This window comes from Amyelois transitella, chromosome 8 (assembly GCF_032362555.1).
Source record: "Amyelois transitella isolate CPQ chromosome 8, ilAmyTran1.1, whole genome shotgun sequence".
Lineage (NCBI taxonomy): Eukaryota > Metazoa > Arthropoda > Insecta > Lepidoptera > Pyralidae > Amyelois > Amyelois transitella.
Window position 1 is genome coordinate 2,320,094 of NC_083511.1, and position 18,635 is coordinate 2,338,728.

General features: G+C 34.0%; 2 protein-coding genes across 4 annotated transcripts in view; one reads left to right on the forward strand and one right to left on the reverse strand.

The window, feature by feature from the left end:
- Positions 1 to 513: 513 nt before the first annotated feature.
- LOC106137333 (MAP7 domain-containing protein 1) lies at positions 514 to 8,670 on the reverse strand. 2 transcript variants are annotated; one of them, XM_060945391.1, is made up of 3 exons: positions 8,575 to 8,670; positions 1,112 to 1,645; positions 514 to 682 (listed from the first exon to the last, which is right to left on the reverse strand). In XM_060945391.1, the coding sequence occupies exons 1-3, from the start codon at positions 8,637 to 8,639 to the stop codon at positions 562 to 564; spliced, it is 720 nt and encodes a 239-aa protein (XP_060801374.1). In that variant the 5' UTR covers positions 8,640 to 8,670; the 3' UTR covers positions 514 to 561. The 2 variants fall into 2 exon arrangements, with proteins under 2 accessions (XP_060801374.1, XP_060801375.1); XM_060945392.1 differs by lacking the exon at positions 8,575 to 8,670 and adding an exon at positions 1,942 to 2,025.
- LOC106137374 (delta-1-pyrroline-5-carboxylate synthase) overlaps positions 7,486 to 18,635 on the forward strand; it is a 30,873-nt gene continuing 19,723 nt past the window's right edge. Inside the window, exon 1 of one of the 2 annotated variants that reach the window (XM_013338193.2) lies at positions 7,486 to 7,848. In XM_013338193.2, the coding sequence (XP_013193647.2) occupies positions 7,750 to 7,848 (99 nt within the window). In that variant the 5' untranslated portion in view covers positions 7,486 to 7,749. Of the gene's footprint in view, positions 7,849 to 11,864; positions 12,109 to 18,635 lie in introns of those variants that run through there. The other variant, XM_013338192.2, reaches the window with a different exon arrangement.

Consider the following 18,635-nt stretch of genomic DNA (forward strand, 5'->3'; position numbering starts at 1 on the left):
AAGTCTTTTTTATATAAGTAGTTTTTGATTCACCTGTTTAATTTTCTTAGCAATGAGCAAATTTAGTTTATATATTTCCTATCATCTGAACATATGTACATACATAAAATCACGAGAGTTATGAATGTGGATGAAGCAAAGGAAGTATGCAGGGATCGTGGCAAGTGGAAAGAGGTAGTCTCTGCCTACCCCTCCGGGAAAGAGGCGTGATTTTATGTATGTATGTATAAAATCACGCCTATATCCCGGAAGGGTAGGCAGAGACTACCTCTTTCCACTCTTGCCACGATCTCTGCATACTTCCTTCGCTTCATCCACATTTAAAACTCTCTTCATGCAAGCTCGGCGGTTTCGGGTACTTTTGACCAGAACAAATGATGAAAGAAGTTTTAAAGAATCTTAAATCAAAATAACGAATTGCTATCAATAGATTAAGTTTTGGCGTTAATACGTTCTTAAAAACAACAAAGACATTATTAAAAAAAAAAGATATCGATTTTTTGAGTCCTAGTAGTTTAATAACACGTTCACATGATATGTCATAATAAGCTTATTATAATTTTATATTACGAAAATAAGAACAAACAAAACTAATAAAACACACGTTAAGTAGCAGTAGAATTGACAGCAAAGCCTGTAGAACCAGTGGGAAAACCTGTCAGTCCAGGAAAGGCGGTGGTGACTGAAACAAGAAATTTGTTAGGAAATTACATAATTTTAATTTAAAAAACGGGAATTCGGTTTAGATTTATTATAATCCTCATAGATGGTGTGTGATGATATAATGAATTTGGGATTCTTTTAGGCGATGAACTAACAACCTGTTATTATTTGAATCTCGTGGTGTTTCTGTCTTTTTGGGACTGTTGGCATAACCACGTCTTTATCCCTTGCGGGGTAGACAGACACAGCAAGTGATAAGGGCGTGGTTATGTATATCTTGAAATGGTCTCTTAGTAAGCGTTATTTACATGTAAAAACTTTGCCATGACTTTAACGTTCTTCCGCCTTAATAACATATTTGAGAATTACTTAATTACGACATAAGTATTTAAAAAAAAAGTTGAGTAGATTATATGGATTGAATACCGAATAAGCTTACTGTACTTACTTATTGCTTTTATATAATTTTTTACTTGCACTATCGACAGTCCTCTTATTTTTTGTACTATCTTTATAAGACGTTTCTGTTTCCATACGTAACTGTGGGTAGCTTTTTAAATACTTTTCTTGTTCTTGTAGCTGTTTCAATAATTCCTTTTCCCTCTCTCTCTGCAATCGATTATATTCCTCAAGTTGTGCATTTTCTAACTTTTTCTGTTCCCGCGCGATTCTCTCCTGTTCAGCTTGTTGATTTTTCTCGAATTGCTTTTGCGCCTTCTGTAATTCAATCCTTTCTTTTTCATACAATTTTCGTTCCTTTTTCTCTTGTGATTTCTGTTCCCTAGCGGCTCTATGTTTTTTGTACCAATTGCTAATGTTATCGCTGGAACACTTGCGATCAGAAGTGTCCTTTTTCGGAGGTCTGTTGACTAAACTTGACAAACTGTCTCTTATTTTAATAAGTCGGCCTTGTCTTTCGGTAAAACGCTCAACTCTGATGGGAATGGGCGAATTGCGTGATTGTTTGACTTGTATGCGGGGTCTGAAACAACGAAAGAATTCAGTAATATGCATATTATAGTTTTTCAAATTAATTCAGGCCTGGCGTTAGTTGTAGGTATACATTGAAATCAGATTTTTGTGGGTAAAAAATATGTAGCACCCTGAACTCCAAAACAAAACTATGTTTTAAGCCAAAACTAAAAGTTGTTGCTTTGATTGTCTGTGAAAATCATCCCTCATAGATTCTGAACATTAATTCTGACCAAAAGTATAGTAGTTTTTTTAAATCTAACATGAATCGTCGGGTTGAACCGACATTCCCAATCTTGTTTTTACCTTTTATATTTGGCGACAACGTAAAAGTACATCGGTATTTATTTAAAATGTGTAAATAAACGAGAGAATTACTTTAGCTTCCCCGGATAGCAAGCATGGCATATTTTGTGGTCGGGACACGAACAAGGTCTTCCTTTAGACGCGTTTACAATTTTATTCATTGAAATTCACTACATTTTATTGGGAAACTTTGATTTCACTTTCAAATTTATGTTTATTTTTGGCGAAATTGTGACAGGTCAAATAGGAAACAGGAAAAAAGTCAAAATAATAATATCAGTCATATTTTGACTTTTTTCTTCGTTATGATAACGTAAGGAATGAGTGCGGAATTAAGTTTAAGTTTCAGATTTATCTCAGAATAGGCAGGGTAGACCTTCAAGGTGATAAATAGGTAGGTTAGCATCTCAATTATTGCTTGGATTTAGACGAAACGCGACTCTGTCTTTAATTCTATGGACGTTGTAGTAAGAAATAATAGAATAGATTTATTTTCAAAATCGGATGGTGGATTTCATGATTGGACTTTCAACAAGGTATCACTCACTGACGTCAACACAACTTAAGTCTAATTATATCTACTACCGCTTCCAAAGCGCATGTGTAGAAGAAGCGGCGGAACAAACAACACTGCAGCATTTTCACCAGATGTCAATTTACAAATCTAGATCTCTTAATCTAAATCGTGGAAGAATGCACGCACATTGCCTATATTTAAAAAAAAATGTGAATAAATTATAAAATTAATCATTTCAATACAATGAATTTATAAAATCGCTCCAGTAGTTTTTGGGCCTCATACAATCAAAGTTTAACTCTATATAATATTAGTGCAGAAAACACCAGTTAGCTTTGAAGTTATCGATATCAAAAACCATAGACGTGAGAAGTTTCTTTTTTTAAATTGATTAAAAAGTAGCCAGACTTTATGAGCCGATGTTAATGCATTCTGTGAGCAAAGTTAGCCGCCATGCGGGCACACAATGTCTATCTCCGCTCTGCATAATCCGCTAAATGGCCGGCTGCATTTTATAGCATCTTTAAAGTCTAAGCTATTTCCTGCTCCGACATAGCAGTTTTAGTGCCGAGGCTAAGATTTAAATAAAAATATGATAGTTTAAACGCAAATTTAACATAGAGGAATTTATAATTTTTTTTTTAGTTTCAGTGGTTCTCATTTTAAATTTGATAATATAAAACTATCAATGCAATTTGTTTTATTTATTTTTATGTGCAATAAAGAGTTTACAAACAAACAAACAAACAAACTATCTATTGATGAACCAAATGTCGTCCTTATGCATCGCACTTTTTACTTCCTTACTTTACTTAGGTATTACTTCATTGTTATATGCACGCAATATCTTTATTGTTGTATAGCTTTGTTAAAGAGCTTTTAGAGCTCACAATTTTATTAAGATATGTGATCAAAACGTTATTGTGTACCAGTACCTGCTGGAGGAGTAGGCAGAGACTTTATCTTTGCCATGATCCCACCATAACCTACTCTTAACTTGACCTTTTACTAATACATTATATTTTTTCGGATTCTATCATCATAATTTTAATTACCGGGTGGTTGCCGGCACCAATACAAAAAAAAGAATAGGACCACTCTATCTCTTTCCCATGTAGGTACCTATGTCGTAAAGACGACTAAGGGATAGGCTTATAAACTTGGGTTTCTTTTTTAAAGCGACGGTCTAGTAAACTATCACTATTTGAATCTCAATTGTATTATTAAGCCAAACAGCTGAACGTGGCAATTCTTCAAGACTGTGGGCTTTGTCTACCCCGCATGGGATAGAGACATGCCTATGTGTATGTATGTATCATTTTAATTATATCATCGTATCTTAGAAACCTGAAATAGCGGAAGCGAATCATTTCCTTTCAGAAATTGCGATTGCTTGAAATCCGTTCAGGTAGTTTTCGTAGGTGCAAAGAACATCTTGCTTGTTACGTGAAATTTTTCAAGCGAGCATCCTGCACCCTGTAAGTCTTATAGTCACTTACCCGTAATGATATCCTTCGATCGAAGAAGAAAATGCTGCTGTGCAGTTTGTTACCGCTTCTTCCGTTCTGACGTTTTGGAAGCGGCAGTAAAGTTTAGTTTTAAGTAATTCATTTGACGTCAACCAATGTTGTGTAACCAAAACATATGACTAAAAATTTATTTATTTTAACTAACATACATAAAGTCACATCAATATCTCTTACGGGGTAGACAGAGCTAATAGTCTTGGAAAAATTGATAGGCTACGTTCAGCTGTTTGGCTTAATGATAGAATTGAGATTCAAATAGTAATTTAAATGTTATGCAGGTTAAATTTATATTAAGTTACATCAAGGCTTAAATTGATAGCATTATCAATAATTTGACGAAACAAAGGGCTTGTTAAATATATTATCTCATTTATACGCTAGATAAGTAATAGGTTTGATTAATTGTGTAATTTTAGAACTGTAAATTATGTGGGTAGTTTCACATCGAAATTGTGGTCGGTGTTCATATCGAGTCCCGGCTAACGAACTGAAGGGTTGCTTAATTTATTCATAAATTCTATACTTAATTCAGATACGTACACGTATTTGGACTGATTAACTCGATGATGCCATGCCGTGTGGTTCCCGGCACCAAAACAAAAAGAATAAGACCACTCCATCTCTTTCCCATGGATGTCGTAAAAAGCGACTAAGGGATGGGCTTATAAAATTGCGATCCTTTTTTTAGGCGATGGGCTAGCAACCTGTCACTATTTGGATCTCAATTCTATCATCAAGCCGAGCAGCTGAACGTGGTCATTCAGTCTTTTCGGGACTGTTGGCTCTGTCTACCCCGTAAGGGATATAGACGTGACTATATGTATGTATGTATGTAACTCGATGATTTTGACAACTGTTTTGGAGGCATTATGTGGACAAGTCTTAATTATGCCTCTGGCGTTGTATCTTTCTAGTGTTAACCTCGATTGGACCTTTATCTTTAGAGGGGAGCCCGGGGCCCGACTATGACCACGATTTTGGATAACTCAGGTTTGCAAATTTATTGACGATATTTTATGCGCTTTTTACTCAGTCGAATTTTACGATATCCATGCTTCAATTGTAGGTTTCTTTACAATGCATCCTACATCACGCTTTCATATCTAGGTATCATAACCAATTGACCAATGATCCTCTCCTTGGTTCAAAATACTATTAGGTACTATGAAAGCTGTTTATACCTAAGTCAAGCGAAGCAAGTGATTACCATAACAAGTGAACTGTGGAGATTGGATATACTAGTCAGACTAATTTGATGGTTCTATAATTTCATACATACCTACCTACATCTTGTAGTATGAGTAATTATAGTCTGATATCTCTTGTTAGGTATATGTCTCAGTTTTCACGAAAACAAAGCTTATACCATTGATTTTGATCAAGAATTTATATAAATGTCTATATTTTGTACAGCTATTTATATGTCGTAGAAACTGAATTTTAGTTGCTAGAAATCTCATTGAAAATCGAAATTTCTACCCTCGTAGCATGACACGCGTGACGCCGTGCAAAAAACAAACGCTGCTTTATACATGCATACATATAATCACGTCTATTTCCCTTGCGGGGTAGACAGAGCAGACGGTCTTTGTATATAGGCCACGTTCGGCTGTTTCGCGCGATAAAAACTGTGTCGCGCGTGCCATACTGCGGGGTTGGACCCGAAATATTGTTAACTGAGAAGGTAAAGCTGGCATCACATGAATATGAGAGAGATATATTGTTAACTAGAGGCCGCCCGCGACTTCGTTCGCTCGGAAACTCTATCAATCCCGCGGGAACTCCGGGATTAAAAGTAGCCTATATGTTATTCTGGGTCTTCAGCTACCTACATATAGCAAATTTCATCGTAATCGGTTCAGTAGTTTTTGCGTGAAATAGTAACAAACATCCATACTGACACAGTTACAAACTTTCACATTTATAATATTAGTAGGATAAATTAATTGCATATCACTTTGTATACAAAACAATAACGTAGGCATATTTTTAATAAAGGATTTTCAGGAATTCCCACTTGTGTTGATCCCTGTACAATAGTTTGTATGTATGCGCTTATCTCGGAAAGTTGTGGACGGATTTTTTTCCTGCTTTTAGTAAGTTGGAAAGAAGGTTTTCTTAGACAGGTTTATATCTACGAGTACAAATGCTACCTTTAAGAAGCAGACTGACGTCGCTAATCTATTATAAATAGTACCTAATGCAGAATATTGCAATGTTAATAAAACTGCATTTGCATTGCACGGACGCAATCATTGGGACGTGAGCGGTTAATTGAGCCAATTTGTATGTTTGTTTTGCCGTTCACATTTAACGAGGTCGCTACTTATTTATTTTAACGTCACAACTATAAGAGGTTTATGTTTTTAATGTAAAAAAAACACATTGTATGTTTTGCCGTGTGGTTCCCGGCACCAATAAAAAAAAGAAGAGGACCACTCCATCTCTTTCCCATGGATGTCGTAAAAGGCGACTAAGGGATAGGCTTCAAAACTTGGGATTCTTCTTTTAGGCGATGGGCTAGCAACCTGTCGCTATTTGAATCTCCTATCAGTCTTTTCAAGACTGTTGGCTCTGCCTACCCCGCAAGGGATATAGACGTGATTATATGTGATTATATGTATGTTAAAAAACCATTTGTTCGATTAAAGTTTTTTTGGTTACCATTACGTCTTTTCTTTGACTCAGATTTAGATTTTTTTCATTCTTTAAAAGAAAGAAACTCCACGGTTCTTTTCGATTTGGCTGGCATCATGAATGATCACCTTATCAGTGGTTTTAGCATAAAATTTGCTTTTGGTAGCTTTTAGACTCAATAAACTTAAATAACCGTCATGACCTAGTAGGATTACCTTTCTGGGGTACTTATTTACTTATCATATCAGATATATATCTGTCCTTATGTATGCCCTTGAATTTATTTATTATGTTATATTGTTTACCGAATCCAACAATATATTATTACTGAACTTTGATATTCCTGTTTATGTTATAGTATTATAGATACTTTAGGTATTGCTCTTTATCACATCATACGTCAGATGTATATTTTTATTTACATCCTGTCCCACAAATATTGGGCCCGGATTATTTGCCGCAACATAAAGTTGTGATGGTCTCTGTAGTTAAAATCCCGGCCTGTACAAGATAAATAACTTTTCTGATTGGCCTGAATTTTTTTTAATCTGTAAAATGTTAATTCATTTATTATTAAATATAATATCGTTGAGTTATCCCATGATAAAAGTCTTATACTTACTTCAGGTTTAGCTGAATGTTCTCTATCTTGTATTTTGTTTACTTACAATTAAAAAGATGCTGTTATCAAATAAGTATTACGGCATTTAGAAATCAACGTAATTAGTTTCAAAGTTCAGATAAAAAATATTACCTAATTAAGTAAATATTATCTAAACGCGTTTTTATCGAGCACCTAATTTAGTTTCTGATAAGTTTTATACATAAAGATACGCGATATTTTTTTTTATCAAAAGCGAAGATATTTTATTGCGAATATTTAATAAAGAGCACTAACAAAACTATTTTTAGAACAATCTGGAGTAGGACGAAATTTCCGAGCCACGATGTAAATGCGTTGACACCACGCGAACAGCAAATGTAAAGTACATCAGTAATTGTTACAATATCGACTTAGAAATACATATCTCTGTACATAAAACAAGTAATCAAACGCTGTTTTATTGTAATTTGAGCAGTGGAAAATTTGTGTCTGTCTTTTATAATCGTGATAAGTGTTGAACGATGTTTTCTTTGTGTTTGAAAAGTGGGGTGAGAAATAAATTGGTGGGCAAGGTACATCTGTCCGCGAGGAAATTCACTGTCCAAGGGGTGAATTTAGGCGTAAGTTGCCTACTTTGTTATTTATTTTTTTAATGAGAGATAATAAACACATTCAAATAAAAAATATTTCAGTTAGTTAACTTCGTCGTAATTATATGAAAGAAATATAAAATTAATCCACTTGCGAGTTGGTCCAACTTTTTCAACATTACAACTTTTGCAACATATTGGATAACTATTATTTACCTATGCGTGGTAAACTTGCGTTTAAAGAAGGATTTGGATACGGGCACAGAATGAATAAAAGTAAGATAAGAGATCAAATTAAGAACTTCCTAGCAAACGGTCAGGTCAAGAGTACCCGATACCGCCGAGCTTGCATGAAGAGGTGAATGTGGATGAAAAGAAAAGAAGTATGCAGAGATCGTGGAAAGTGGAAAGATACCTTCTACTCGTTATTCTATTTTGTTCTACGATTCGTATATTATATAATTTTTAAAGTCCAAATGTAACCTAATTTTGAAGGTTTAAGTATTATTGAAGTTAGAAAATCGCAAAGCACTCAATGTTTCGCACATGTGCCAAAAAAACTGACACCATTATTTTTATTTATAAAAATCATTACCATTGATTGAAGCGATAACCATTGATTATTTATGTTCCGGGTCATTTGATAAGCGACTTTTAAGATATTTGCGGAAAAAAGACAAACAAAATGTTTATCTCATTATAATAAATACACATACATTCCAGATTGTAAAATTTTACAGTTTTTTTAATACTTACCGGTGTTCATACGACGAGGGAAATCGTGAGGAAGCCTGCATATTCAAGCGAATACATGAAACCATGATCTATGCGCATTCAGATTTTTCACGAAGCAAATCCCACCAGACCTCCGCAACCTTTGCAGGAACCTAACTTAAGTATATTGACCAAGATTTATAACTCCAGTTGCCAGAATGCGCAGGTTTCCTTACTATGACTTCAGCACAAGAGCATCGGTTAGCAATGAAACTAATGTACATTATTCAGAGAGTCATCAGTACTCAGCCGCTGTTTAATTTATATCTTCAACATTATTTTTTAAATCAGGTACCTCAAACGTTCGACCACGGACGGTAGACAGTTAATTCCTATTTATTAAGCACTATTAGGGAATAAAACTTCCAAGTTTAATTTTAGCGTTAATTACTTTTAATTGTTATTGTTTCTGAAGTTAACGTTACCCCTGGGATATTATTCGAGCCTAAATTACTTAATCTAAATAGGTTTTAATTTTAATTCGTTGTAATTTTACCTGTAATATTTTCTCTATTGGGGTATTTACGAAACGAGTGAGGTGGAATAATATCCTTTAACCTTTAATAAATAGAAATTTAATGCCAGAAATACTTGATAGGCACTTACTTATGACTTATTTTCAAAATTAACGTGCATGTGTGTAGGCACTAATCTCGGAAAATTGTAGACGGATTTTATTCATGTTTGAAACAGATAGAACCAATGGTCTCCAAATTCTTAGGCTACGTTTAGCTGGATGGCTCTGAAGATGTATTCTATCTCTGTGCCAAATTTTATCAATAGCGATGTATTAAAAGTTCATACATACATACATATGGTCACGTCTATAGAGCCAACAGTCTTGAAAAGACAGATAGGCCTCGTTCAGCTATTTGGATTTATGATAGAATTGAGATTCAAGGTTGCTAGCCCATCGCCTAAAAAAATAATCCCAAATTTGTAAGCCTATCCCTTAGTCGCCTTTCACGAAATCCATGAGAAAGAGATGGAGTGGTCCCATTCTTTTAATTGGTGCCGGGAACCACACGCACTTTGTTAGATTAAAAGTTTTTGAGTCAATTATAAACAAATACAAAAATATATCTATCTTTATTGTTTAGGTAAATAAAACATTTATATCTATCTAAATCGAATTATACGGATTATTAGTTAATAATCATAGATCATTTTATTATCTACTTTAAAATTGCGTTATGTAGTTCGAATCGATTTCAACATAATTATGTTATATAGATAAGATAAAGGGTTTTAATTATTGTTTCGATATGTAGTTGCATATATAATTAAATAACATAAATGTTTCATAGCTATAAACGATACAGAGTTAAAAAATAACTGCGCCAAATATCAATTTTTTTTATAAATTGTTAAAATTACGAACTACTCATCAATTCACATTTCTCTCGTCATGAATGCAAAAAGCTTTTGTTTCAAAAATGTATTTGAATCAAGTTTCACGTACCAAATGAATGGAATAATAGCTAAATGAACGTTCAATAGCGATATCGACATTTACAATTAAATTTTCAACTGATTCTTTATATTCAACATTGCATAAAATGTATGACTGAATTTTAAACTTTCGCGTTGCATTACACTAACGTATTACGTTAACAAAGTACAAATATTCTAATAGTTAAATAAAAAAAAATACTTATTTGTATAAAATAAAATATATTTTCCACTTAATCGTCGAAATCCCTAAATTGATCAATACATTATTAAAAACACATACATTCATATAATCACGTCTATATCCCTAGCGGGGTAGACAGAGCCAATAGTCTTGAGAAGACTTGTAAAGCCATTTTCAGCAATATGGTACAATGATGGAATTAAGATATAATAGGTTGTTTGCTCATCGCCTTTCTACAAGAAAGATGCCAAGGTTGTAAGCCTATGGTTATCGTAAAAGATGACTAAGGGAGTCTTATACGAAACCATGTGAAAGATATGAAGCGGTTCTTTTCTTATGTGCCGGGAACTACACGGTACGTAATTTAAAAAAACATATGCCGTCAGGAAGACTATAATGGGAAGCGAGTAGACTATTTATTTTGTGATAAAAAACTAAGGTCACGGGTACTCATTAAAATTTGTGATAATGTGATTAGCGGGTTGACAGACGTCATATTTCATGTTAAATTTTATTATAAGAAAAATATCATCATTGTAGTATTTGTTGCGGTTACGTCCTTCCCAAAGAGTTCCTACTAATTGAGTGAAAGGGCTTATTCCCTTAGTCGTCTCTTTTTAGGGAAATAGATGGAGTGGTCCTACTTTTTTTATTTGGTACCGGAAAACACACGGCATTTAATATACGGTATATATTATTAATTAGTTACATTATACTAGTTATATCTATTGGCTCCGTCTACCCTGTAAGGGATTAAAACGCGATATGATTGCGTGATCTGTCAAGTCTTTGGTATTTTAAGTTAAGACCTTAACTTGAATAACGTTAGTTTCAAAAGGGCCATGATAATTAAAATCACATGCAAATGTATAGCAAACATGGTTTGTTTATTTATACGTTAAACAGATGCAACAAACAGGTTGCATGTATGTATATTAGCATCTGTGACGACGCTATGCAACTAATCAAATGTACCTACTGGTTTACCTTCCCAAGTAAATACATACTACAACTAAGGTAACTAGTTAAATTGATTAATTTAAAGATTGTTAGAAGGTGCCTTCTAGATGGCTATCAGTACTGTGAATAAAGTACAAGAATTATTTTTTTATTATTATTTTTTAATAATTATTATAATCAATTTTGTATATGATTCTCTTATTGTCAGGTTGGCTGGAAGAGATCCCACTTAGGGATATGCCCGCCTTTGTACTGTTCTGTTTTTATTTGTAATGTACTGAATAATAAAGCATTTACTTACTTATTATTTATTTGAATCTCAATTCTATCATTAAGCCAAACAGCTGAACGTGACCTGCAGTCTTTTGATGACAGTTGGCTCTGTCTACCCCGCAGGGTAAATACACGTGATTATTTGTTATGTTATGTTATTTTTATTTTTTTTACCAGTAACACTAAAATATCTTATCATCAAATAAGTCATTAATGTTTATGGCATTGAATAGATCTCTTTTACCTTTTTTTAAAAAGGCTCTGACTGCTGACACAAAATTCTCATAACGCCAATTAAAATAAGAACAAGATGACATAATTAGTTGTTACATAAAATTTACTAATATTTATTTACCTCGAATACGAACAACAATCGTTATTATTACAACTGATGATAAGTCCTCATTTGAGTGTTAGATAACATAAGTACTGGCCGTCTGTACTCGCGTTATGTGAAACAAGTTCTTTTTTTAAACAGTTTTTTTTTATTTGTAGTTACACTTCTTTTAGTTCTTAGTTCTTTTTTTTAATTAGTTTTTTTTAACATGCTACATTTGGGTGGCCGGGTTATTAAGGAAGTTAGTGGAAGGAGGTTTTATACGGTTGTGGGCTATGACAAGCTCATCACAGGAGTTCGGAAGAACCAGGTAAGACCATTGTCTTTTAAGAAAAAGCATACAAAAAATAATGCCACTTTCTCGGAAGGGTAGGTTCTTTTTACTTGCTATCTCTGTATATAAAATTAACGCACTAAAATCTTATTCCACCGGTTCTATGAATTTATGGTGTGAACACCTACTTGGTCTTATTCTCCTATAGTTATTACTTCTAAGTATACAATTTATAAAATCGCTGTTTTTTTTAATAAATGTATATTAAGTTTAACTGAAAGCTCCACAATATTTTTTATTTAACTCTCATCTTTAAAATGGCTTACTTATATTTAAAACAACAATAAGAAATACGTCTTTAGTACTTCCATAGGATTGTAATTATGGTCAAATTGAGCTGAAAATGTCATATATTTTAACTTATATTATCTTGGTATTACAAAATTTAAAACTGGTTCATTAGTAGGTACTTATTTATCAGTCTGGCAATGGACATTGACCATTCGTCTATATAAATAAAAAGGTTGAATGAAATTTAACCAAATATAGATAAGTCTCATCAAATGAATACAATTATATGTTTTGTTCATTCATTATACTAAATTTAATAGAATAAATAATAATGATTGTAATATAATAGTAAGTATGTTTTTCACTCTTTTTTAAATCAACTGAACGAATAAGGTTAAAGCCTGATAGCAGTATAGCTTACAGGAACATAAAATAATATTATACGGTACGATTAACATGTTAACAATAACATGATAAACAAAATTCATAAAATAAAGAACTTTTTTTGGGAAAATGGCGTCATTAAATTGTTGTACACAAAATCTTTATTTCATGATGTTCATATTGTATTTCATAAGTAAGGAGTTTGTTTCATAAACAATCCTATTACTTAGTTACGTCAAGTTCTACTGAGTGAGGAAGAAGCTGAATAATATAACAATTAATGTTACGGTCAGTTAAACACAGAGTTTACTCTGGTCGAGTGCAGTAGGTGAGTTGACTCGACCGTTACAACCTTAGATCGTAAAAAGGAATTGAACTAATAAATAATAATTAGTGTTTAAGACAATTTTGCCGTACATAAAATCGCAAGTTAATAAAAAGAACAGTATTTAAACAGGAGTCTCATATCAGGAGATCTTTGCATCTGAATTTGATGTCATCACAAGTAATAAGAACTGACTGCAGCCGCTGTAAGTTGATTTAGTACACCTTTTGTACATTTTATATTGTGTAATTAAATTATGAATAAATTAAATTAATCTAACTGGACGCAGGAATTTCATCCGCCCAGGCGAAACCACTGACGAAATGATGATAACATATCATAAAATACCAATTTCTTACTGCCTAATTTGCCCAATGTGAAATTTTCTGAAAGTACCTTAGAGAGCCATCATTGTTGACCTGAGTACTGGATTATGTAGGCTCTTATTTTGGGTGTGTACTATGTGACAAGGAAGCCATTATTATGAACCATTTTAGTATTTCTTTTATTTTTAAAGTGCGTACATTAAACTCAGATTTTCATATTGTATTTCATAAGTAAGAAGGTTGTTTCATGGTAGCTACCACCTGGTTGATACGTATAGGTATTTTCCCGGATCTTAGATATTTATATTTTTAAATATTAATTATAGCATAACTAGAGAAAGGCTTATAAACTTGGGATTACTATTTTAGGCGGTAGAATAGCAACGTGTGACTGTCTGAATCTCAATTCCAGCATTGAGCTGTCCAGCTGAACGGCCTTTCAGTCTTTTCGAGACAGTTGGCTCTGTTTACCCCGTTAAGGTACGAACGTGATAATGTGTAGGTATGTCATAAAACATACATATGATATAGTTGAATTAGTATCCACAATACAAGTCCCAAAGTTACTGCGGAACTAGGTTCATCAGTATGATTTGTCCTGTAAATTTGACGTAAACATTTATATACAGTATGAACGAGTCTTATTATAGTACCCTGTAAAAGTAAGGTGTGGGTTAAGAGCCATTTATCTCAATTCAGCGAGCGGCTTCGCCACACGCATCCATCATACCTGTTCCCTTGTTACTGTCCTATTTTATAGATACTTAGAAGGTGGTATAAAAATATCTTTTTTGATAGAGTAATTACTTATACATACATACATATGGTCACGTCTATGTCCCTTGCGGGGTGGACAGAGCCAACAGTCTTGAAAAGACTGAATGGCCACGTTCAGCTATTTGGCTTAATGATAGAATTGAGATTCAAATAGTGACAGGTTGCTAGCCCATCGCCTAAAAAAGAATACCAAGTTTGTAAGCCTATCCCTTAGTCACCTTTTACGACATCCATGGGAAAGAAATGGAGTGGTCCTATTCTTTTTTGTATTGGTGCCGGGAACCACACGGCACATTGATGATAAATTATATTATATTTAACGGAGCCGTGTGGGTCCCGACACAATAAAAAAAAAAGAATAGGACTACTCCATTTCGTTCCTATGGAGTTGACTAAGAGATAGACTTAAAAACTTGGTATTGTGACATCCATAGGAACTAGATAGAGTTGACTTAGTTATTTTCTTTATTGGTGCCGGGAACCATACGGCACCAACAATATTGATGTTAATTTTAATTTATTACAATAGGCAGTCTTTCATTGTGTATTAAAAAATAAAATGAAACAACATAAGTTTGATTAACTTTATATTACAAGTATAACCTAAGCAAGGACATTCCTTTTGGTTCTGTCTAAAAAAAAACAAATAAATACTTACATAACTTTTCATTTACAGTTGAGTATTACGCTAATAGGTACGTTTGATATAATTTTCATCGAAAATATGACCGCGAATTAATATATCAGTGAAGACATAAACAATGTACGTACTTTTATTCTGATAAGGACAAATTTTATGGATGTCAAAGAGGGTATTCTGTTATTATAGAGTGCAGCTCAAAGTGTATCATGTTCGCATAGCACCCGAGTGTAATGTAGATATAGTACAGAGACCAAGCTTTGACGAACAGGTATTGATGACTAAAATTGTAACGTGCTTTTGAATTTACTAAATTTAAATAACGAAATCCAAATTAATGTCATAATATACATTCATACATATATTCACGTCACGGGGTAGAGCCAACAGTCTTAAAAAGACTGATAGGCCACGTTCAGCTGTTTGGCTTGAGGAAAGAATTGAGATTTAAATAGTGTCAGGTTGTTAGCCCAGCGCATAAAAAAAGAATCCCAAGTTTATAACCCTATCCCTTAATCGCTCTTTACGACATCCAAGAGAAATAGGTGGAGTGGTCCAATTATTATTTGGATTGGTGCCAGGAACCACGTCGCATATAGATGTAGATTATCCGAGGATTTATGGGAAATGGGAAATGTTCCATAACCATGTTCCAAAACGGATAAGTTTCCCCTGTAAACATTGCGGGGGTCCGTCGGGAGTCATTTCGCGTTAAAACCGGATTAACTCAAGCCAAGACTATGGCAAAAAATTCACATCCGACTTCTCTCCAGAGAAGTGACAATGTAACCAGGCCCAACGCTAGGAGGTAGTAGACTACAGTGTATAGCTACTCCGTACCCAAGCATACGATGTTTTTCGGTTCACTATCTTCTTTTGCAGACTAGCATATAATATAAATATAGCCTCCTAATATAATAATTGCGAAAGTAAGTTTATTTGTTTGTTACCTATTCACGGGTTATCTACTGAATTAATATTTTCGAATCACGTACATACATATAATTCAAAAAAGGACATAGGTTAACCTTTATCCCGGTAAAAACTATAGTTCTCGTGGGGTTTGCGTAAAACCTGTATTCTTTTGTAGATGGCGCTAAATTCGCGCGGGCGAATCTGTTAGTAAAGGATAGTAAAATATAAAGTCTAGACTCTATAGTGTATAGCTACTGTTAATATAACACCCTGGTTATACACGTGTCGCGACCACTGCATAGTTCCATTTGTATCAATTACGTTCATTGAGTGCATCATGAATGTGCATCTGTATGTTGGCACAAATGCACATATTTCGCAGTAATGGCTGACCAGAGTCATGCCTAAAAGCTGATGCAAGTATGTTACGCCATTTGTATTTTTTTATTTTTGTAGATTGCGTTAATTAACATTTTAAAAAAATATGGGAATAGATACGAAACTGATTCCAAGATGTTTACTAATAAGCGTAATGTTAATAAATAAATTTAAATATAAAAATATTATTGATACATACAAACCCTAAACTGAAAAGGTTGCATGGAGTAAATGATGAATGTGGATGAAGCCAAATGAGTATGTAGTTTGTTGCAATTGGAAGGATGTATATATATGATGTCTATGCCTACCCCTTCCGATTTATCTGTACTATAGGATAACCACATAATCTATTGTAAGTTAAATTAACCCTAAACAAGGGAGGTAATGTCACTGCGGCAGTTATGGGCGGCCTTAGGCTATATAACATCACGCTGCAACTATAAGGAGCAAAGATATAATGGAATATGTGATAAAATGGGGAAAATTATTCATGCTTGAGGGCTTTAATGATGCCCAAAATAACTATTCCACGCGGACGAAGTCGCAGGCACAGCTAGTACTTAATATAATATTACAAAACTGGCAACATTTTCTTTCTTATAATGTAGCACCATCCGTATATGTTGTGTTACCATTCAGTTTTTTTAAAGATTCGACAGGCAATAATATTGTTTAGTTGCAATCTTCTTAATTTATAAAAGAGGACATTGACTAACTTATTGACTAACCAAGTAGCCCAAAACGCTGAATCTAGAAAATCATTTAGATAGAGGTGTGATACACTGAGAAGAATTCTCCCTAAATTCTCGCGGGTAGGGAAATTACTTACGTGGGCGGTAGGTACCGCGAGTGTACTCAAATAAAGATGAGAATGAAAATTAAAAAAACGAATAGCATATTTTTTTTATTAAAATTCATGGCAATTGAATACAATATTTCAAACTCGAAATGTCTCTTCTAAAAAAAATAACGTCACAGTTTCCCATTTACTTTCCGAATGCGGGGCTCTCTACGGCTCATTAATTTTATTTATGGTACTTATTATGAAACTTTATAATAGGAACTCGGATATTGTTTTTATGACAAAGTTTCTACGGCCATTTGATCGTTAATGTATGTAAAGTATAATAAAATAAAAGATTTGGGTAATTATTGTTTACTTTCTTCTTCCTCCAGGCTGATGAACTCACGGTAACTGATATTAAACAAAAATTACTTCTCAGGATAAGAGCCTGAGGTGCGCATTGTGATCCATGGGATCTTTTGTTTTTTACAAATTAAATTGTGAACGTCGGCGTTTGAATATTAACTGATACTCTAACGGTGAGAGAAAGCATCGTGAGGAAACTTGCCCATTCAGGCAAATGGATGGATAACTATGATCAGGCCAATAGGTATTGGGTTCCCCTGCAAAGGTTGCAGAGGTCAGATGGAGTCGCTTCTTGTGAGAACCTGACTCGCCTAATCCAGGATCCATGGTCAAAGCCGTACTAAAAGCCAGGTCATGTCATGACGGAAAATGATTTATATCTATAATTCTATATATATATATAACCTAAAAATATCAATGTAATACAGCTAAAGTTGGCAAACGAAGCATACTCTGTCGGGGTAGACAGATTGTAGATCTGATTATGTGTATGTATTCTTATGGATTTATAGCACAGTACGTTTACAAATCATTGAACCAGCGTCCTCCGTTCGGCTAAACGTTTCCGGCCCCCGAATTTCCGAATGGTCCCTCTATTTCTATTTTGTTCCATTTGGCCTCGTCCGCTCGACTGGATACTGCGAATCCATTCGTTGTAAGTGGTATAGGCAAGACTGAGGAATAGGTAATAAGATACAGGGATACGTTCTTATGTAAGTAATGAGAAAACGATATATTTTGAACGAAAAAAAAAGCTGAACGTGGACTTTCAGTCTTTTCAAGAAGTCTTTGTTCCCCGCGTGGGATAGAGACGTGATGATAATGTATGTATGTACAAAGAAACTCAACCATGATCCAACTTAATGTTACGCTGTTCGGATCACGGAGATTATCTGATCTAGTTATACCTACCTACACTTAGATCTCCATCTAGGTGTCATCAAAAAATATGCGTCAAACATTCCAACACACGCGTCTCAATAATTTACACGTCTATCCGTGGGGATTTATATAACTGGGACAGCGGCTACAACAAAATATGGAGGCCCGCATATAATATAGATAAATTAGCTCTTGATTAATGGTCGAGATCCTTATATATTTTTATAACATAAATGGTATTTACTTACATGACTTTTCTGGTGTGTATTTCGTTTTATATCTTAGAGATGCCCAGGGCTTTCCGAAGAGAGGGTGAAACCGGAATAAGTGACAGTGAGTTGATAGAATACCGTGAGGTTCCCAGAATATAATAGATTTGAGTGCTTTTAACCTCACTCTGTCTGGTGGTAAGCAAAATGAAGCCTAAGATGGTGCACACAAGCTCAAATAGTGCTTATTCACTCTTGCCTTGCAAATTCTTTTTTTTTAACT